This window comes from Pseudophryne corroboree, chromosome 2 (assembly GCF_028390025.1).
Source record: "Pseudophryne corroboree isolate aPseCor3 chromosome 2, aPseCor3.hap2, whole genome shotgun sequence".
In the NCBI taxonomy this organism is placed as follows: Eukaryota; Metazoa; Chordata; class Amphibia; order Anura; family Myobatrachidae; genus Pseudophryne; species Pseudophryne corroboree.
The window spans coordinates 41939161-41961630 of record NC_086445.1 but is presented as its reverse complement, the minus strand read 5'-3'; the positions used below and the strand labels follow the sequence as shown (position 1 = coordinate 41961630).

Genomic DNA, 22470 nt, shown 5'->3' with positions numbered 1-22470 from the left:
CAACAGGTCCTGTCTGAGAGGCAGAGGCCATGGGTCCTCTGTGAGCATTTCTTGCAGTTCCGGGTACCAAGGCCTTCTTAGCCAATCCGGGACAATGAGTATTGTTCTCACTCCTCTTCTTCTTACGATTCTCAGCACCTTGGGTATGAGAGGAAGAGGAGGAAACACATAGACCGACTGGAACACCCACGGTGTTACCAGGGCATCCACAGCTATCGCCTGAGGGTCTCTTGACCTGGCGCAATACCGTTGTAGCTTTTTGTTGAGACGGGACGCCATCATGTCTACCAGTGGCAGTTCCCATCGATTTGTAATCTGAATGAAGACTTCGTGATGAAGTCCCCACTCTCCCGGGTGAAGGTCGTGCCTGCTGAGGAAGTCTGCTTCCCAGTTGTTCACCCCCGGAATGAACACTGCTGACAGTGCTTGCACGTGATTCTCCGCCCACCGAAGAATCCTGGTGGCTTCCGCCATCGCGACTCTGCTTCTTGTGCCGCCCTGGCGGTTTACATGAGCCACCGCGGTGATGTTGTCTGACTGAATCAGCACCGGTTGGTTGCGAAGAAGGGGCTCCGCTTGACTCAGGGCGTTATATATGGCCCTTAGTTCCAGGATATTTATGTGCAGACAAGCCTCCTGACTTGACCACAACCCTTGGAAGTTTCTTCCCTGAGTGACTGCCCCCCACCCTCGGAGGCTCGCATCCGTGGTCACCAGGACCCAGTCCTGTATGCCGAACCTGCGGCCCTCGAGAAGGTGAGCACTCTGTAGCCACCACAGAAGAGACAGCCTGGCCCTGGGGGACAGGGCGATCAGCCGATGCATCTGAAGATGCGATCCGAACCATTTGTCCAACAGATCCCATTAAAAGATCCTCGCATGGAACCTGCCGAAGGGAATGGCTTCCTACGATGCCACCATCTTTCCCAGGACTCGCGTGCAGTGATGCACCGACACCTGTTTCTGTTTTAAGAGGTCTCTGACTAGAGTCACAAGCTCTTGAGCCTTCTCCGTCGGGAGAAACACCTTCTTCTGGTCTGTGTCCAGAATCATGCCCAGAAAGGGCAGACGCGTCGTAGGAATCAGCTGCGACTTTGGGATATTCAGAATCCAGCCATGCTGTTGCAACACTTCCTGAGAGTGCGCTACGCTGATCTGCAACTGCTCCCTTGACCTCGCCTTTATGAGGAGATCGTCCAAGTATGGGATAACTGTGACTCCTTGCTTTCTCAGGATCACCATCATTTCTGCCATTACCTTGGTAAATATTATCGGTGCCGTGGAGAGCCCAAACGGCAACGTCTGGAATTGGTAATGACAGTCCTGTACCACAAATCTGAGGTACTCCTGATGAGGCGGATAAATGGGGACATGCAAGTAAGCATCCTTGATGTCCAGAGACACCATAAAATCCCCCTCTTCCAGGCTTGCAATGACCGCTCTGAGCGATTCCATTTTGAACTTGAATCTTTTCAGATAAATGTTCAGGGACTTTAAATTTAATATAGGTCTGACCGAACCGTCCGGTTTCGGTACCACAAACATTGTGGAATAGTATCCCTTTCCCTGTTGAAGAAGGGGAACCTTTACCACCCCCTGCTGGAGAAATAGCTTGTGAATTCCCGCTACCACTACTTCCCTTTCTATGGGGGAAGCTGGCAGGGCCGATTTTAGGTAACGTTGAGGGGGCATCACCTCGAATTCCAGCTTGTATTCCTGTGACACAATCTGTATAGCCCAGGGATCCACCTGTGAGCGAACCCACTGGTGGCTGAAATGTCGGAGACGCGCCCCCACCGGTGGAGCCCCAGCGTCATGCGGTGGATTTAGTGGAAGCCGGAGAGGACTTCTGTTCCTGGGAACTAGCTGTAAGGTGCAGCTTTTTTCCTCTACCCCTGCCTCTAGCAAGAAAGGAAGCACCTCTGACCTTCTTGCTACTTTGTGCGCGAAAGGACTGCATTTGGTAATACGGTGCTTTCCTAGGTTGTGAGGGAATATATCGCAAAAAGTTTGACTTCCCAGCAGTAGCTGTGGAAACCAGGTCCGAGAGACCCTCCCCAAACAATTCCTCACCCTTGTAAGGTAACACCTCCATGTGTTTTTTGGAGTCGGCATCACCTGCCCATTGCCGAGTCCACAGGACCCTCCTGGCAAAAATTGACATTGCATTATTTCTAGAGCCCAGTAGGCAAATGTCCCTCTGGGCATCCCTCATATATATGACAGTGTCTTTTATATGCCCCAGGGTCAGCATAATGGTATCCCTGTCCAAGGTATCCATTTCCTCCGACAGATTATCTGTCCACGCTGCTACAGCACTACACATCCACGCCGACGCAATTGCCGGCCTCAGTAGAGTCCCTGAATATGTATAAACAGATTTCAGGATACTTTCCTGCTTTCTATCTGCAGGATCCTTTAGGGTGGCCGTATCCTGCGACGGCAGGGCCACCTTCTTAGATAAGCGTGTGAGAGCTTTATCTACCCTAGGGGAGGATTCCCAGCGCACCCTGTCCTCTGGCGGGAAAGGGTACGCCATAAGTAACCGTTTGGAAATCAGGACTTTCTTATCTGGGGAATCCCACGCTCTTTCACATAATTCATTTAACTCATGTGAAGGGGGAAAAGTCACCTCTTGCTTTTTCTCCCCATACATATAAACCCTCTTGTCAGGGACAGGGTTTACCTCATATGTGTAAAACATCCTTCATCGCTATAATCATGTAGCGTATAGCTTTTGTCATTTTCGGTTGCAATTTTGCATCATCGTCGTCGACACTGGAGTCAGAATCCGTGTCGACATCTGTGTCAACCATTTTGGATAGTGGACGCTTTTGAGACCTTGAGGGCCTCTGCGCTGTAGGATCAGGCACGGGTTGAGACCCTGACTGGCCTGAGGTATCAGCATTATCCAACCTTTTATGTAAGGAGTTTACATTATCATTTAACACCTTCCACATATCCATCCAATCAGGTGTCGGCACCGTCGGCGGCGACACGTCAGTCAACTGCACTTGCTCTGCCTCCACATAGCCCTCTTCGTCAAACATGTCGACACACGCGTACCGACACACCACACACACAGGGGAAGCTCTAAATGAGGACAGGACCCCCACAAGGCCTTTTGGAGAGACAGAGAGAGAGTATGCCAGCACACATCCCAGCGCTATATAACCCAGGGATTACACAGTACTTTAGCGTTTACCCAGTACCTGCTGTATTATGAATAATGCGCCTAAATGTATGTGCCCCCCCTCTCTTTTTCACCCTTCTACCGTGATTCTGCAGGGGAGAGCCTGGGGAGCTCCCTCTCAGCGGAGCTGTGGAGAGAAAATGGCGCTGGTGAGTGCTGAGGACGAAGGGGGCTCATACATATAACAGTGTCCCACTGTCTATATGCAGTTTTCGCCAGGAGGTATCAATTGCTGCCCAGGGCGCCCCCCCCTGCGCCCTACAGTGACCGGAGTGTGTGGGTTAGTCTGGGCGCAATGGCGCACAGCTGCAGTGCTGTGCGCTACCTCATGTGAAGACAGGAGTCTTCTGCCGCCGATTTCAATGTTTTCTCCGCTTCTGCCGGCTTCGGTCTTCTGGCTCTGCGAGGGGGACGGCGGCGCGGCTCCGGGAACGGACGACAAGGTCAGGTCCTGTGTTCGATCCCTCTGGAGCTAATGGTGTCCAGTAGCCTAAGAAGAGCAACCTAGCCGCAGTTAGTAGGTTTGCTTCTCTCCCCTCAGTCCCACGTAGCAGAGAGTCTGTTGCCAGCAGAAGCTCTCTGAAAATAAAAAAACCTAACTAAAATACTTTCTTATTAGCAAGCTCAGGAGAGCTCACTAAAAGCACCCAGCTCTGTCCGGGCACAGATTCTAACTGAGGTCTGGAGGAGGGGCATAGAGGGAGGAGCCAGTGCACACCAGATAGTACTAAATCTTTCTTTAGAGTGCCCAGTCTCCTGCGGAGCCCGCTATTCACCATGGTCCTTACGGAGTTCCCAGCATCCACTAGGACGTTAGAGAAAGGACTGGTTTCCTACACAGGCTCAGGCTGTATCAGACTCCAAGTAGTGTTAACAATAATGAACACCTGTATCCTAACGCGTTTCAACGCCAGCAGGGCGTCTTTTTCCAAAGGCAGGTATAACTGGATGTGGGAGTATCTAGTATTTATACCCACTATACAGGTGAAACCGGTTGTGATCAATTGAATTAGAACAATCTCCATGATTGTTAGCATTTAGTAGGCACTTATGTAGACTTTTCTAAAAAAGGTCTTTTCACCGTATAGCAGATTACAACATTAAAACACCTATATCAATTATTTAGAGCCAATTAAGTGCACATACACCAATGTATATACATACATACATACGAACATCCAAATATAAAAAGGTAATAAAATAAAACTATAATCATAAATCAATGACACTTCCCACATCATCTGTGGCAATAGAACATGAGACTGGGAATATAAAGCTTAAAGATACTAATTAAAGTTCAGTATTGATAATACATTCAAAAGGTTCTTATTTCTAACCAAGCAAGTAATTGATGCTGAATACTTAACCTACTCTAACCTGTATATTAACAAAAACATATATATATATATATATATATATATATATACACACACACACACACACACATTATATATATATATATATATATATATATATATATATATATATATATATGTGTGTGTGTGTGTATATATATATATATAAAACTATCCTTAAACTAAAAAAAATCCATATATAGATCAAAATCCAAATGTGGATAAAAAAATATATAAAATATATATATAAAAATAAAAAATGATAAATGATAAGTACTAAATTAGTAAATAAATAAAAATAAGCAATAGATAGGTGTTAGCAGGAGCATTCGTATTGAGATCATGAAAAAATGCAAATGCATTTTACATGCAGACAACAGTAATGCTCTAAATTAATAATGAACACAGCTAGATAGAGGCATTGAACGACGGAGCTGCCCTATTCATAGAATTCACCACCCATATGACAGGGTGTGGGCTGGTCTAAATAAACTCCAGGTCAATAGTTTCGTTGAGACCCTGGGGATTTAATGACTGTAGCTTAAGAATCCATGCTGCTTCTCGTCTACACAGGACTCTAAAGCGATCGCCACCCCTGCTGGTAACTGGGACATGTTCCAGTCCAACCAGCTGGAGCCCCACTGGGTCCCCCCCGTGTAGTTCCAAAAAATGACGAGGTACACTATGATTGGTGCATTTATTTAAAATGTTCCGTCTGTGTTCCATAAACCTCGTCTTCAAGGGGCGTATTGTCCTACCTACATAATACAGTTGACACGGACATATCAGCAAATAGATGACATATTGTGTACTACAGTTAATAAACGAATCGATAGTGTAGATCTTTTTAGATACCGCTGCACAGACACTTTTGGTTTTGTTCATGACAAATGAACAAGTGGTGCACTTCGTATGATTACACTTAAAGAACCCCAGAACTTCTGGTCCGATGAGTGTTCTTTGTGTGCACTTGGAGATCTGTTTCCTAGAGCGCCCTCCAAAAAAAACTGGGGGCTAAGATGTTTTTCCGATTATTTGCCTTTTTAAAAACTATAGAGAGGGTGTAGTGGCAAGATGTTCTTTAAGAATGGGATCCGTAAACAATAATCTATAATTGTTCTTGATTACATGTCTGATTTTATTCGCGGCTACATTAAACTTCGATTTGAATACCAACCCATATTTATTATTTTTCAAATTGTCTTTACCTTTAGTTTTACCATTGATATGAGTATAATTGGTACTCCTAGATGCAGTATTCCATGTATTATTTATATTATTAGTGTTATTCACACTGTCATTGCTGCAGACATGACTCTGCACTTCCATTCCCACATGGAGTCTATCCTTCTAACTGATGAGCGTATCTGTTCTCGTTAGCTTTGTAGCATATTCTGATGCTTCATCAAGTACTGCTTGTGGATATTCACAGTTTTTAAAAATTTCTACCAGATCCATTATCTGTTCTTGATATTTTGTATCAGATGTGCAGTTTCTTCTAATTCTATGTACTTGGCTTTTAGGAACATTCCTAAGCCAACTCTTATTATGATTACTGGAGTATGGTTTATAGTTACATACATCTACTGGTTTCTTAAATAGAGAGACCATAACAGTTTCCTCTACCACCTCCACCGTGACATCCAAAAAATGAATTTGTGAAGGATGGTGAGTGCAAGTGAAGGTTAAACCATAAGTGTTATTATTAATATAATTAACGAACTCAGTGACTGACAAAGAATCCCCATTCCAAATAAAAAACAGGTTGTCGATATAGCGACCATAAAGGACCAGGTTTGCGGCGTCACTTACTGTACAATGGAAGAGCTTGTAGTCACCTCTACAGGTGTAATCTAGTTATCCTGATAATACACATTAATTTCAAGACTTCTGACTGAAAATAAGGCTAGACAAACGGAAATTGACTTTTTAGTGTTGTAATTATGGCCCAGATTTATCAAGCCTTGCAGAGTGATAAATACCACGGTGATGAAATACCAACCAATCAGCTCCTAATGGTCATGTTACAGGCTGTGTTTGAAAAGCCAGGCTTCATAGGGGCATTAACCTGCTGGATTCCGGCTAACTACCTCCAACTAGGGTTGTTTATCTGTCCGGAGAGGCCATATCTCTATACTGCTAGTAGGAAATATCCATATCGTACAAAGGCAGCATAGAATGATATAACCGCTGAGTATCCATAACATAACATGGGCCGCGGCTGGATAGAACTCCAACCAGCAGAAAGACTGTTTAACCCTCACTGTGGTTCATCAGCGTAAGACACAGGTTTTCAGATCATATGTGAAGTGCTATACAGCCAACCCTACTGCAGCAATGACCAAGGTTAGGTAGAGTTTTGTGGCAGGCGCTCATATGCCAAGCACAGGAACTCTATCCTCTACTGATGAGCCCCAGTAAGACCAAAACAGTCCATCTATAGGTGTGTAGCCAGCCAAATGAAAGGCATTTCCCAGGAGCCACCAAAACTCTACTCCATGCAGTGAGGACGTCAGCTGGAGTCACCACGATATATATATAAGCCATCAACGCCAGGAGTGGACTACTGTGTATTATATCTGTGGGATGTAACGTAATGGCGTACAGATGATGAAAGCAGTAAATGTACTCACCAGTTGAACTCATTGTAGTCATTGTGAACTTCCCACCAGAAATAAAACCAGGTGAGGGTGAGGAAGAAGGTGAACGTGAGGATCACAAACCACAGACGTTCCCACTGTTGGTATAAAGAGATGAAAATGACCATGAGTGGAATGGACTGTACGGACTTGGCCTGTCACTAGGCCTAGCATTGACTGTACTCGTTTCACTCAAGTATTTTTCCAGACACACAGCTCAATTTGAAAGTCACAGATTCCATATGGCTTAAATAGAGCACTTGCTAATGTTATTAAGTCAGATATCACCAAATGTTACAGAGTACATTTGTAAAGAGGGCCACACACTTTGCAACCGAAAACCCATCAGTCCCAAAATCAGCATGTTCATGATCAGGCATGTTGGAAGATGCGGTAAGAGATAGTCTTCAGCCTGTCAGGACCACCTGTGTGGCCAACTTATATAAATTATAGTTGAGGAGGTGTGCAGACAAACTATGACTGGAGCCCAGCAGAGGCCTGCATCACATATATACTGTAGCCTTAAACACCATACGGGGGAGTAGGGTCTATAAAATGGTACAAAGACATGTAAACGGAATTGAGAAGTGCTGTATTTTAACCAGAATGGAGCATATTAACCATTGATTAATTGGGCGGATAGTTAAAAGCAAAAATGTATGCATGTTTAAATGTAGTCATGGATAAAACACTATAAAAATTATAAATGTGCAAAATAAAACCACATTTTATAGGACTGCACCTCCCTCCAGTAAGTAATATTGTCCAGGAACAACAGTGGGTTAATTAACGGCAAGCCTCAGCTCTCTGTGAAAGTGACCCCAATTTTCTGTGGACTGACAAGCAGGATGTGAAATATTTCAGCAACTCTGAATTAACATTCTCTTCTGTCTCTACAAGCCCTGATATCAATCGTTTATTTGACCAGAACATCATTTAGATAAGAAAATCGAGGTTAAGTTGCATTAGCAAAACACAGGCGCTAATCTGTGGCCTTCACCAAACGCGCTGATAAAATAAGTGAAGAGATTGTAACGTTCATCTAAAAATACACTGTGTATAGCCTAAATGTGCTTGGCTTTAAAAGCTGTTAAAAAAAATAACAAGTTTCTTTTGCAGTGAATGGACAGGCTACACGCTCACAAAATGGCCGTCCCCACAATGGACACTTCAAACTTGCATTGCATTACAAATATGTGATTTAGTGGCATGGTCTGGAAGAGCATGGTTGCTTTGTGTTTATATTACTACCTCACAGCACTGAGGTCAAGAGTTCAATTCCCAGTCATAATCCGCCTGGGTGGAGTTTGTATGTTCTCCTTTTGCTTGGATGGGTTTCCCCTGGGTGCTCCTGTTTCCTCCAATAATATTCTATAGGCAAAGTGCTGCAGAATGTGTGCGCGCTATATAATTACTTAATAAATAAAATGCAGCTGCGACCTTCCCTAGGAGCGTGTCCAAGCAAATTTACCCAAAGATCAGATGGTACTGTATGATGCTCTGTGCGATGACGAAGAACCCAAGACACACATCAAACATACTGTACTGTGTTAAGATTATACGTTTACCATGGGAAGAAAACAAGTATGGTTCCAACAGGGGGAGCCAGGAGAGTCCCTTACCTGCAATCACCCCCACCCTGCAAAACCTAGCATGATGGCCTCTGAACGAAACACCAACCACATAACAGCCCCATACCGGCCGACAAGCACCGTGACTGCTGGGGGAGGTTTTCCAGCTTGGACTCCTCACAAACAGTAGGTGTATTATGCAATACTTTCCTTATGATTAAAATGTCACTTCTTACATAATAAATAAAATATATTTTATATAAATGAACATCTACTTATGTAGCACTAGCAAATTCCATCGCATGATAATATACTAACGTGAATATGTATTTTGTTATTTTTGCATTACACATGGTTGTGTATCTATTAATGTAAAATTGGACTCCTATTTAAAATAGGTCATCATGCACGTTTGCGGAGATGGTGGGAGGAAGATGGTGGCAAGCGTGTGGAGAGTAGGAGTGAGTGGGGCGGAGAGCGTGTGGAGAGTAGGAATGAGCAGGCGGAGAGCGTGAGGAGAGTAGTAGTGAGGGGGCTGAGAGTGTGTTGGAGTGGGAATGAGTGGGCGGAGAGTAGGAGGGAGGGGGTGAAGCATGTGGACAGTAGGAGCGAGGATGCGGAGAGAGTATGGAGAGTAAGAGCAGAGAGTGATGTGGAGAGTAGGAGGAAGAGGGCGGAGAGCGTGTGGACAATAGGAATGAGGGGGCAGAGAGCGTGTGATGAGTAGGAATGAGCAGGCCGGAGGGGGCGGAGAGCGCGAGGAAAGTAGAAGGGAGGGTTAGGAGAGCGTGAGGAGAGTGGGAATAAGCGGATGGATAGAGTATGGAGAGTAGGAATGAGGGTGAGGAGTGCGTGAGTAGAGAAGGAGTGAGGGAGCGTAGGGAGTATGGAGAATAGGAGTGAGGGGCAGGATCGCGTGAGGAGAGTAGGAATGAGCAGGAGGAGAGCCTGTGGAGAGTAGCAGTGAGGAGGAGGAGAGCAAGTGGAGAGTAGCAGTGAGGAGGAGGAGGAGGAGAGCCTGTGGAGAGTAGCAGTGAGGAGGAGGAGGAGGAGAGCGTGTGGAGAGTAGCAGTGAGGGGGAGGAGAGCGTGTGGAGAGTAGGAGTGAGGGGGAGGAGAACATGGAGCAGGAGTGAGGGGGTGGAGAGCGTGTTGAGAGTAGGAGTGAGGGGGAGGAGAGCATGTGGAGAGTAGGAGTGAGGGGGAGGAGAGCATGTGGAGAGTAGAAGTGAGGGGGAGGAGAGCCTGTGGAGAGTAGAAGTGAGGGGGAGGAGAGCCTGTGGAGAGTAGCAGTGAGGGGGAGGAAAGCCTGTGCAGAGTAGCAGTGAGGGGGAGGAGAGCCTGTGGAGAGTAGGAGTGAGGGGGAGGAGAGCCTGTGGAGAGTAGGAGTGAGGGGGAGGACAGCCTGTGGAGAGTAGGAGTGAGGAGGAGGAGGAGAACATGGAGCAGTAGTGAGGGGGTGGAGAGCGTGAGGAGAGTAGCAATGAGCAGGTGGAGAGCCTGTGGAGAGTAGAAGTGAGGAGGAGGAGAACGTGTGGAGAGTAGGAGTGAGGGGGAGGAGAACATGGAGCAGGAGTGAGGGGGTGGAGAGCCTGTGGAGAGTAGGAGTGAGGGGGAGGAGAGCCTGTGGAGAGTAGAAGTGAGGGGGAGGAGAGCCTGTGGAGAGTAGGAGTGAGGGGGTGGAGAGCCTGTGGAGAGTAGGAGTGAGGGGGAGGAGAGCCTGTGGAGAGTAGGAGTGAGGGGGAGGAGAGCCTGTGGAGAGTAGGAGTGAGGGGGAGGAGAGCCTGTGGAGAGTAGGAGTGAGGGGGAGGAGAACATGGAGCAGGAGTGAGGGGGTGGAGAGCGTGTTGAGAGTAGGAATGAGCAGGCAGATAGCGTGTGGAGAATAGGAGGGAGGTGGCAGAGAGCATATAGAGGAGTAAGAGTGAGGGGACTGAGAGCGCATAGAGGAGTAGGAGCGAGGGGGCAGAGAGCAACGTGGAGAGTAGGAGGGTAGGAGCAGAGAGCGCATTGAAAGTAGGAATGAGCATGCGGAGAGGACGAGTGAGGGGGCAGGGACTGTGAGAAGAGTAGGAATGAGCAGGCAGAGAGTGTGAGGAAGGTAGGAGTGAGGTGGGCGGAGAGCGTATGGAGAGTAGGAGGGAGGGGGCAGAGACCATGTGGAGAGTAGGAGGAGGGGGGCGGAGAGCGTGAGGAATGTAGAAAGGAGTGGTTGGAGAGCTTGAGAAGAGTAGGAGTGAGGGAGTATGGAGTATATGGAGAGTAGGAAGGAGGGGGACGGAGGACATGGAGGCAGCATCAAGGGGAGGTTGATGCCAGGTCCATAACCACTAATTAAATCATATTATAGAAGTAATATATTTTACATTACACTAAAACCTCAGCAAGTAACACCCGCGATCTTACACCCCAGATGAACAAAGTACAAATAAAGAAAAGTATAAAACATTTATATATCAGAGTATCAGACCACATGTCTACTTGATACCTATGCTCCTAAAACCAGGACATTTGTGATCATCATGGACTACTGCGCTCTCAATATAACAAACCGCAATATAACAAATTCACTGCACACGTTATGGCATTGTACGCAGATAGAGGAGATGTCACACACTAACGCTTACAGAGAACAGCGGCATCTGTGCCGGCTGCAGGAGGTAATGGGAGAATTTCCAGGAGTCCTAGAGAGAACATAAAGATGGAGGGGGTGTGTGTGTGTGTAATATATTCTTTCTTACAGCGGAGCCTTGGCTTCAAATGTCACCAATTGTTTGAATTCCTCCTAGTGGAACATTTTACGGAACCTTGTTTGTTATACTATTCGCGTTGAATCCTGAATGCTACTATATATAACATGCTAGGGACACTAGAGCGTCTACAACTGGGATTTTGCCTCAATAAGCACGGATCGCCCACATTTATACAATATACCAGTGGTTTCCAAACTTTTTTGAATCACGGCGCCCTAGAATATCAGAATTTTTTTCACGGCACCCCTAGGCCAAAAATTTCTTATTGAGAAATTTAGAAAATAAGAATTTACTTACCGATAATTCTATTTCTCGGAGTCCGTAGTGGATGCTGGGGTTCCTGAAAGGACCATGGGGAATAGCGGCTCCGCAGGAGACAGGGCACAAAAAGTAAAGCTTTAGGATCAGGTGGTGTGCACTGGCTCCTCCCCCTATGACCCTCCTCCAAGCCTCAGTTAGGTACTGTGCCCGGACGAGCGTACACAATAAGGAAGGATTTATGAATCCCGGGTAAGACTCATACCAGCCACACCAATCACACTGTACAACCTGTGATCTGAACCCAGTTAACAGTATGATAACAGCGGAGCCTCTGAAAGGATGGCTCACAACAATAATAACCCGATTTTTGTAACTATGTACAAGTAATGCAGATAATCCGCACTTGGGATGGGCGCCCAGCATCCACTACGGACTCCGAGAAATAGAATTATCGGTAAGTAAATTCTTATTTTCTCTATCGTCCTAGTGGATGCTGGGGTTCCTGAAAGGACCATGGGGATTATACCAAAGCTCCCAAACGGGCGGGAGAGTGCGGATGACTCTGCAGCACCGAATGAGAGAACTCCAGGTCCTCCTTAGCCAGGGTATCAAATTTGTAGGATTTTACAAACGTGTTTGCCCCTGACTAAATAGCCGCTCGGCAAAGTTGTAAAGCCGAGACCCCTCGGGCAGCCGCCCAAGATGAGCCCACCTTCCTTGTGGAATGGGCATTTACATATTTTGGCTGTGGCAGGCCTGCCACAGAATGTGCAAGCTGAATTGTATTACACATCCAACTAGCAAAAGTCTGCTTAAAAGCAAGAGCACCCAGTTTGTTGGGTGCATACAGGATAACAGCAAGTCAGTTTTCCTGACTCCAGCCGTCCTGGAACCTATATTTTCAGGGCCCTGACCACATCTAGCAACTTGGAGTCCTCCAAGTCCCTAGTAGGCGCAAGACACCACAATAAGCTGGTTCAGGTGAAACACTGACACCACCTTAGGGAGAGAACTGGGGACGAGTCCGCAGCTCTGCCCTGTCCGAATGGACAAACAGATATGGGCTTTTTTGAGAAAAAAACCACCAATTTGACACTCGCCTGGTCCAGGCCAGGTCCAAGAGCATGTTCACTTTCCATGTGAGATGCTTCAAATCCACAGATTTGACTGGTTTTAAACCAATGTGTTTTGAGGAATCCCAGAACTACGTTGAGATCCCACAGTGCCACTGGAGGCACAAAAGGGGGTTGTATATGCAATACTCCCTTGACAAACTTCTGGACTTCAGGAACTGAAGCCAATTCTTTCTGGAAGAAAAATCGACAGGGCCGAAATTTGAACCTTAATGGACCCCAATTTGAGGCCCATAGACACTCCTGTTTGCAAGAAATGCAGGAATCGACCGAGGTGAAATTTCTTCGTGGGGCCTTCCTGGCCTCACACCACGCAACATATTTTCGCCACATGTGGTGATAATGTTGTGCGGTCACCTCCTTTCTGGCTTTGACCAGGGTAGGAATGACCTCTTCCTGAATGCCTTTTCCCTTAGGATCCGGCGTTCCACCGCCATGCCGTCAAACGCAGCTGCGGTAAGTCTTGGAACAGACATGGTACTTGCTGAAACAAGTCCCTTCTTAGCGGCAGAGGCCATAAGTCCTCTGTGAGCATCTCTTGAAGTTCCGGGTACCAAGTCCTTCTTGGCCAATCCGGAGCCATGAGTATAGTTCTTACTCCTCTACGTCTTATAATTCTCAGTACCTTAGGTATGAAAAGCAGAGGATGGAACACATACACCGACTGGTACACCCACGGTGTTACCAGAACGTCCACAGCTATTGCCTGAGGGTCTCTTAACCTGGCGCAATACCTGTCCCGTTTTTTTGTTCAGACGGGACGCCATCATGTCCACCGTTGGTAATTCCCAACGGTTTACAATTATGTGGAAAACTTCCCCATGAAGTTCCCACTCTGCCGGGTGGAGGTCGTGCCTACTGAGGAAGTCTGCTTCCCAGTTTCCATTCCCGGAATGAAACACTGCCGACAGTGCTATCACATGATTTTCCGCCCAGCGAAAAGTCCTTGCAGTTTTTGCCACTGCCCTCCTGCTTCTTGTGCCGCCCTGTCTATTTACGTGGGCGACTGCCGTGATGTTTTATCCCACTGGATCAATACCGGCTGACCTTGAAGCAGAGGTCTTGCTAAGCTTAGAGCATTATAAATTTACCCTTGGCTATATTTATGTGGAGAAAAATCTCCAGACTTGATCACACTCCCTGGAAATTTTTTCCTTGTGTGACTGCTCCCCAGCCTCTCGGGCTGGCCTCCGTGGTCACCAACATCCAAAACTGAATGCCGAATCTGCAGCCCTCTAGAAGATGAGCACTCTGTAACCACCACAGGAGAGACACCCTTGTCCTTGGATATAGGGTTATCCGCTGATGCATCTGAAGATGCGATCCGGACCATTTGTCCAGCAGATCCCACTGAAAAGTTCTTGCATGAAATCTGCTGACTGGAATTGCTTCGAAGGAAGTCACCATTTTTTTTTACCATGGCCCTTGTGCAATGATGCACTGATTTTAGGAGGTTCCTGACTAGCTCGGATAACTCCCTGGCTTTCTCTTCCGGGAGAAACACCTTTTTCTGGACTGTGTCCAGAATCATCCCTAAGCACAGGAGACTTGTTGTCGGGATCAGCTGCGATTTTGGAATATTTAGAATCCACCCCTGCTGTTGTAACAGTATCCGAGATAGTGCTACTCCGACCTCCAACTGTTCCCTGGACTTTGCCCTTATCAGGAGATCGTCCAAGTAAGGGATAATTAAGACGCCTTTTCTTCGAAGAAGAACCATCATTTCGGCCATTACCTTGGTAAAGACCCGGGGTGCCGTAGACAATCCAAACGGCAGCGTCTGAAACAGATAGTGACAGTTCTGTACCACGAACCTGAGGTACCCTTAGTGATAAGGGCAAATTTGGGACATGGAGGTAAGCATCCCTGATGTCTCGGGACACCAGATAGTCCCCTACTTCCCGGTTCGTTATCACTGCTCTGAGTGACTCCATCTTGATTTGAACCTTTGTAAGTGTTCAAATTTTTTTAGATTTAGAATAGGTCACACCTAGCCTTCTGGCTTCAGTACCACAATATAGTGTGGAATAATACCCCTTTTCTTGTTGTAGGAGGGGTAATTTAATTATCACCTGCTGGGAATACAGCTCGTGAATTTTTTCCCATACTGCCTCCTTGTCGGAGGGAGACCTTGGTAAAGCAGACTTCAGGAGCCTGCGCAGGGGAAACGTCTCGACATTCCAAACTGTACCCCTGGGATACTACTTGTAGGATCCAGGGGTCCTGTACGGTCTCAGCGTCATGCTGAGAGCTTGTCAGAAGCGGTGGAACGCTTCTGTTCCTGGGAATGGGCTGCCTGCTGCAGTCTTCTTCCCTTTCCTCTATCCCTGGGCAGATATGACTCTTATAGGGACGAAAGGACTGAAGCTGAAAAGACGGTGTCTTTTTCTGCAGAGATGTGACTTAGGGTAAAAACGGTGGATTTTCCAGCAGTTGCCGTGGCCACCAGGTCCGATGGACCGACCCCAAATAACTCCTCTTCCTTTATACGGCAATACACCTTTGTGCCGTTTGGAATCTGCATCACCTGACCACTGTCGTGTCCATAAACATCTTCTGGCAGATATGGACATCGCACTTACTCTTGATGCCAGAGTGCAAATATCCCTCTGTGCATCTCGCATATATAGAAATACATCCTTTAAATGCTCTATATTTTTAGTCAGGGAATCCGACCAAGCCACCCCAGCTCTGCCCATCCAGGCTGAGGCGATCGCTGGTCGCAGTATAACACCAGTATGTGTGTATATACTTTTTATGATATTTTTCCAGCCTCCTGTCAGCTGGCTCCTTGAGGACGGCCCTATCTATAGACGGTACCGCCACTTGTTCTGATAAGCGTGTGAGCGCCTTATCCACCCTAAGGGGTGTTTCCCAAAGCGCCCTAACTTCTGGCGGGAAAGGGTATACCGCCCATATTTTCTATCGGGGGGAACCCACGCATCATCACACACTTCATTTAATTTATCTGATTCAGGAAAAACTACGGTAGTTTTTTCACATCCCACATAATACCCTCTTTTGTGGTACTTGTAGTATCAGAAATATGTAACCCTCCTTCATTGCCCTTAACGTGTGGCCCTAATAAGGAATACGTTTGTTTATTCACCGTCGACACTGGATTCAGTGTCCCTGTCTGTGTCTGTGTCGACCGACTAAAGTAAACGGGCGTTTTAAAACCCCTGACGGTGTTTTTGAGACGTCTGGACCGGTACTAATTGTTTGTCGGCCGTCTCATGTCGTCAACCGACCTTGGCGCGTGTTGACATTATCACGTAATTCCCTAAATAAGCCATCCATTCCGGTGTCGACTCCCTAGAGAGTGACATCACCATTACAGGCAATTGCTCCGCCTCCTCACCAACATCGTCCTCATACATGTCGACACACACGTACCGACACACAGCACACACACAGGGAATGCTCTGATAGAGGACAGGACCCACTAGCCCTTTGGAGAGACAGAGGGAGAGTTTGCCAGCACACACCAAAAACGCTATAATTATATAGGGACAACCTTATATAAGTGTTTTCCCTTATAGCATCTTTTTTATATATTTCTAACGCCAAATTAGTGCCCCCCCCTCTGTTTTAACCCTGTTTCTGTAGTGCAGTGCAGGGGAGAGCCTGGGAGCCTTCCCTCCAGCCTTTCTGTGAGGGAAAATGGCGCTGTGTGCTGAGGAGATAGGCCCCGCCCCTTTTTCGGCGGCCTCGTCTCCCGCTCTTAACGGATTCTGGCAGGGGTTAAATATCTCCATATAGCCCCCGGAGGCTATATGTGAGGTATTTTTAGCCAAAAAAGGTTTTCATTTGCCTCCCAGGGCGCCCCCCTCCCAGCGCCCTGCACCCTCAGTGACTGCCGTGTGAAGTGTGCTGAGAGGAAAATGACGCACAGCTGCAGTGCTGTGCGCTACCTTAAGAAGACTGAGGAGTCTTCTGCCGCCGATTCTGGACCTCTTCTCGTTTCAGCATTTGCAAGGGGGCCGGCGGCGAGGCTCCGGTGACCATCCAGGCTGTACCTGTGATCGTCCCTCTGGAGCTAATGTCCAGTAGCCAAGAAGCCAATCCATCCTGCACGCAGGTGAGTTCACTTCTTCTCCCCTAAGTCCCTCGTTGCAGTGATCCTGTTGCCAGCAGGACTCACTGTAAAATAAAAAACCTAAGCTAAACTTTTCTAAGCAGCTCTTTAGGAGAGCCACCTAGATTGCACCCTTCTCGGCCGGGCACAAAAATCTAACTGAGGCTTGGAGGAGGGTCATAGGGGGAGGAGCCAGTGCACACCACCTGATCCTAAAGCTTTACTTTTTGTGCCCTGTCTCCTGCGGAGCCGCTATTCCCCATGGTCCTTTCAGGAACCCCAGCATCCACTAGGACGATAGAGAAAGAAATATTACATTAAAGTAGATCGCGTTTACATGTCATCCTTAGGGTCAGTTGTGTGGTGAGGGACAAGATTTGCTTCTGTTTGGTCACATATTTTATGACTGGCAGCCACCAGCATTGGTTTTGCCTATTATATGGACCATGAATAATTTGAATTGGTCCTGGAACACCAACCCAGGGCACCCCTGCAAGTGTCCCGAGGAACCCCAGTTTGGGAACCTCTGCAATATACCTTTTATATAACCTCTCCCCTATAGCAAATAGATGGAAACCCTCCCTCATCCATTCTCACTACTTAACTTAAGCCAAGGTAACGGAAGGTTCTGCAAAGTTGGAGACGGACGTAGCAAGGGGTCTGCAGTTTGCACCACCAGCAGAGCACATGCTGACACTTAATATTTAACACTAGCACATGTGGCAGAAACTATAGGTAACACTCAGGTACATGCCGCAGCAGAGATGGAGATTAATCAGAGCAGGTAACGTTTTTACAATATTCTAGTTGACCAGTGTTGGCGAACCCGTGCCCACTGCACCCTCAGTGTCCTGTCCTTAGCAGACAGGCGGCCAGTGTGGTCTTCTGCTGCTGCAGACCATCCACTTCAAGGTTGGACGTACCGTAAGTTTAAGGATGCCTTCTGTTTAACACTTTTACACGGTATGGTTATATCAGTTACTGTCGCCTTCCTCTCCACTTAAACCAGCCTGGACATTCTCGTCTGGCCTCTCTTCTAACAAGGTGTTTTCACCAGCAGAACTGATGACCTCTGGATGATATTGGTTTTGCACACCATTATCTGTAACATCTACAGACTGTTGTGCATGGAATTCCCAGAAGAGCAACAGTTTTGAGATACTCATATCCCCCATCTGGAATACTCAAAGTCACAGTTCTTCTTGTGGTGTTTGGTCTGGACAACAACTGACCCTTTTCACCATATGTCCATGAATGCTTTTTATAGCTACAGCGATATAGATATGCAAGTTTTCTAATACATTTATATGTACACACATGGCAGTTACAATTAAAGTATCCTTACTTAGAGCGCTGTGTACTAAGCTCTAAGGCTAGTAATGAAAAAATGTTCGACAACAGGTACTTCAAAAGAAAAAGACATGTTAGTCTCATATTTTGTCACCAGGTGTCGATAAAAATCACTTAAAGAGCGCTACAATTGTGAATGTGTACTCCACTGTGGTCAACCACATTTTCAATTTGAAGAACAGGATTCCAGCATAACCAGCACTTGTCTAATGCGGTCTTTACACCCAAAACTTGCATGGGCTGAGGTCAGGAAATCATGGTGGCCAAGGTGTGTAAAAACATGCCATAACAATCTTTGAATACTATTTGTGGTGCACTATCTTGCAGGACGACAAAATCTGTATCTTTTTATTTTTCTACCATAAATGGCTAGCGCATCCTCTTAAGAACCTGCACAAAGAAGAAACCCCAAGAAGATTTGGAATTTTTCCTACCACGATCGATCTAGTTTGCAAAACAGAGTGCTATACTGTAACATAGGACGTCTACCACAGTCATTTCCCAGCACAGGCGACTGAGAACTTTTCCTTCCGTTATTAGAACATACAATATAGATTTTTATTTTTTTTACCATACAATTTAAACCTTTTGTGAATCAATTTCAATCATGTCCTAAAACGGATTCATTTCACTTACGAGGAGGTAAAAACACATATTCCCACTGCACAGAGCGGAGGAGAGAAGAGAGGCAATCGAGAAGTGCAGGAAGGAGAAATCTATGGAAAAGATGAATAATAAGACAAGTGACCCCGTCAGCCGTTCTGTCCTCAGTGCTAACACATGACAAGGAGACATCTAAAATTGGAAGCTACATTCTAGCTGAAAAGCCATGCGCGCGGTGTATAGATCATTGTGCATTATACACGGGGAGAGGATAGGAAATTGCAGGAAGAGAATTTCACCCTGACGAACTAATGTACCAGAGACCGCACAGACGCTGCCGAGAACCTTTCTGCGATCAATCTCCTTTTCCTCTTCATCAGCGCATCTCCAGTTTTGAAGACGGTGAAAACAGAATCATCAGCAGGCAATAAAATAATGCTCACTGCAGCACAGTGTGTTTAAGGAGCTGTGGCTCTTATGGTCAGCAGTGAGCTGTACACTTGTGCGATTGTGGTATGTTAGAGGGGACAGAGATGCGTCTCACTGGTAGGGGCATGGTATTGGGTGGGTGGGTGGGGGGGGGGGTGGGGGGGAGTAAATTAAACCCACACTGGCTTCTGACTCCTTCGTGGAGGTTGGGGGCAGGTAACTAGAGCGTCAGCACCTGGGGTGTGCGGATATGAGCACAAAAAGTTAAGAACTTCACTCTGAGTCACAATCAATATCCACAAAAGCAAAATTATTCTGGTGGGGGGGTAGTTAACACCTGCTGCTACGGATAACAAGCTGGACTCGTCTCTTGCTGTCTGATGTTGGGTGGACGAGTCCCACTCATCTTCCACAGTGAAGGGGTTAATACACCAACCTGCTCTCCCTATTAATTACAGATGTTTTGCCTTGCACTCGCGCTTCCCTAATTTGTGTTTCCACTGGGGGGATTGGATTACCAGCGCAGCGATGTAGCTCCCAGTGGGACGCCGCTGATATGGGGTACGGGCTGGATGAGAGCAGGGGGATTGGAAAGCAGTGCTTCTGCTGTGGCTGGGCTATGGGAGTATTACTGGGAAAGAAACATCGAGTAATAGATCTAGATTTACACAAGACGCCCTCAGCCCCTCCCCAGCAATAAACCCCCCACAGTTACTAGAAGTGTCACTTTCTGCAGACTTGGAAGAAATCCGCAGAACAAGGTCTTCTAGAGGAAATGTTACCCCGACATTGCTGACTGCTGGGCAAGCTTCGCTCTGGGAGGCCTGTCAGCAGGAGCACTGAAGCGGGGCTGACAGCCGAATATCTCCCACCCCTGCCCTAACACAGAGCAATGGAGAGGTTGTGTCAGGAGCGCTTGTTACATGTCAGTAAAGGGAGGGGGGGGGGGGGGGGCCCAATGAGCCGTCATTCACACTGAGATACAGTCACCCTGCTGACTTACTCACAGTGCTATAGTACTCGCCAGTCCGGCTGTCTTCACTAAACATCGATTATTCCAGTCAGGAGCTGATGGATTTATTTATATCACGTGCATGATAAATATCATCGATGGATTCTGCCGCGCCGATGGCTTTTCCAGTACATAATCCAAGATTCATATTATCCATCTGGGGACAGCAGTTGTCCATCCCTAGTCTGACTGGTCACACGGGGACACCGATGTTGCGTCTTGGTACGCACAGCAGCGGGTTAGCGCCGCTGCCAGTGGGTGCCTCAGTAGGAAGCCCATTGGCTGCAGCATTGGAGTAAAGTTGCGCCCACGCTGCGACTTTACCTCTGAATGAGGGTCACTGTATGTTGTAAACCAATAGGCACCACCCAAGTGTCTCACAACCATTAAAGTGCATACACACATACAGTAGGGGGAGATCTACTACGCCTTGGAGAGAGATAAAGTTTCAGCCAATCAGCTCCTAACTGCCATGTTACAGGCTGGGATTGAAAAAGGACTAAAAATCTAACACAATGGGGAGGTAGTTATAATAGATTTACAAAGCCGTGCACACACACTCATGGGGCAACATGTGCAAAGGGTAACCAAAATATAAACAAGGAAAACAATTAAAAATTAGTTAAAAAAAAATAAAATAGGATTTTAATACCTACCGGTAAATCCTTTTCTTAGTCCGAAGAGGATGCAGGGGATGCTTCAAGAACCATGGGGTATAGACGGGATCCGCAGGAGACATGGGCACACTGTAAGACTTTGAATGGGTGTGAACTGGCTCCTCCCCCTATGCCCCTCCTCCAGACTCCAGTTATAGGAACTCTGGCCAGGGAGACGGACATTTCGAGGAAAAGGATTTATTTTAAACTAAGGTGAGATACATACCAGCTCACACCACTAACACGCCGTACAACATGGCATTCAACAACAACGCATGCAACGGCATGATCAACATCAGTCACAAACTGACTGAACTCAACACAACCTGTGTGTAACTATAACCAATAACTGCATATACAGCCCGCACTGGGACGGGCGCCCAGCATCCTCTACGGACTAAGAGAAAAGGATTTACCGGTAGGTATTAAAATCCTATTTTCTCATACGTCCTAGAGGATGCGGGGGATGCTTCAAGAACCATGGGGTTTATACCAAAGCTCTAGAACGGGCGGGAGAGTGCGGATGACTCTGCAGCACCGATTGACCAAACAAGAGGTCCTCCTCAGCCAGGGTATCAAACTTGTAAAACTTTGCAAAGGTGTTTGATCCCGACTAAGTAGCAGCTCGGAAAAGCTGTAATGCCGAGACCCACCGGGCAGCCGCCCAAGATGAGCCCACATTTCTGGTAGAATGGGCTTTCACCGATTTCGGTAACGGCAATCTTGCCGTAGAATGAGCCTGCTGAATCGTATTACAGATCCAACGCGCAATAGTCTGCTTAGAAACAGGAGCCCCAATCTTGTTGGGAGCCCACAGGACAAACAGAGACTCTGTTTTCCTAAACTGCGCCGTTCTGGCGACAAAGATCTTCAAAGCTCTAACCACATCAAGAGACTTTGACTCCGCCAGGGCGTCAGTAGCCACTGGCACCACAATTGGCTGGTTAACATGAAATGATGAAACCACTTTTGGCAGAAATTGCTGACGAGTTCTCAACTCCGCTCTATCAGCATGGAAAATCAAGTAGGAGCTCACGTGAGACAAATTCGCCAACTCAGACACTCGCCTTGCAGACGCCAAGGCCAACAACATGACCACTTTCCAAGTAAGGAATTATAACTTAACCTTGCGCAAAGGTTCAAACAAATGTGATTGCAAGAATTGCAACACCACATTGAGGTCCCATCGTGCCACTGGGGGCACAAAGGGAGGTTGGATGTGCAGCACGCCTTTTACGAAGGTCTGAACCTCTGGAAGAGAGGCCAATTCCTTTTGAAAAAAGATCGACAAGGCCGAAATCTGTACTTTAATAGAGCCTAACTTTAGGCCCGCATCCACACCTGCTTGTAGGAAATGGAGCAAACGCCCCAGGTGAAATTCCTCCGTTGGAGCCTTCTTGGATTCACACCAAGAGACATATTTTCCCCAAACACGGTG

The 22470-nt window shown here is 46.9% G+C and overlaps 1 protein-coding gene across 3 annotated transcripts in view; it reads right to left on the bottom strand.

The window, feature by feature from the left end:
- The window catches only part of GDPD5 (glycerophosphodiester phosphodiesterase domain containing 5), a 307956-nt gene that overhangs the window by 76451 nt on the left and 209035 nt on the right, over positions 1–22470 (bottom strand). For all 3 annotated transcript variants that reach the window (XM_063951228.1, XM_063951226.1, XM_063951229.1), the window contains one exon: positions 7182–7285. In XM_063951228.1, the coding sequence (XP_063807298.1) occupies positions 7182–7285 (104 nt within the window). The remainder of the gene's footprint in view (positions 1–7181; positions 7286–22470) is intronic.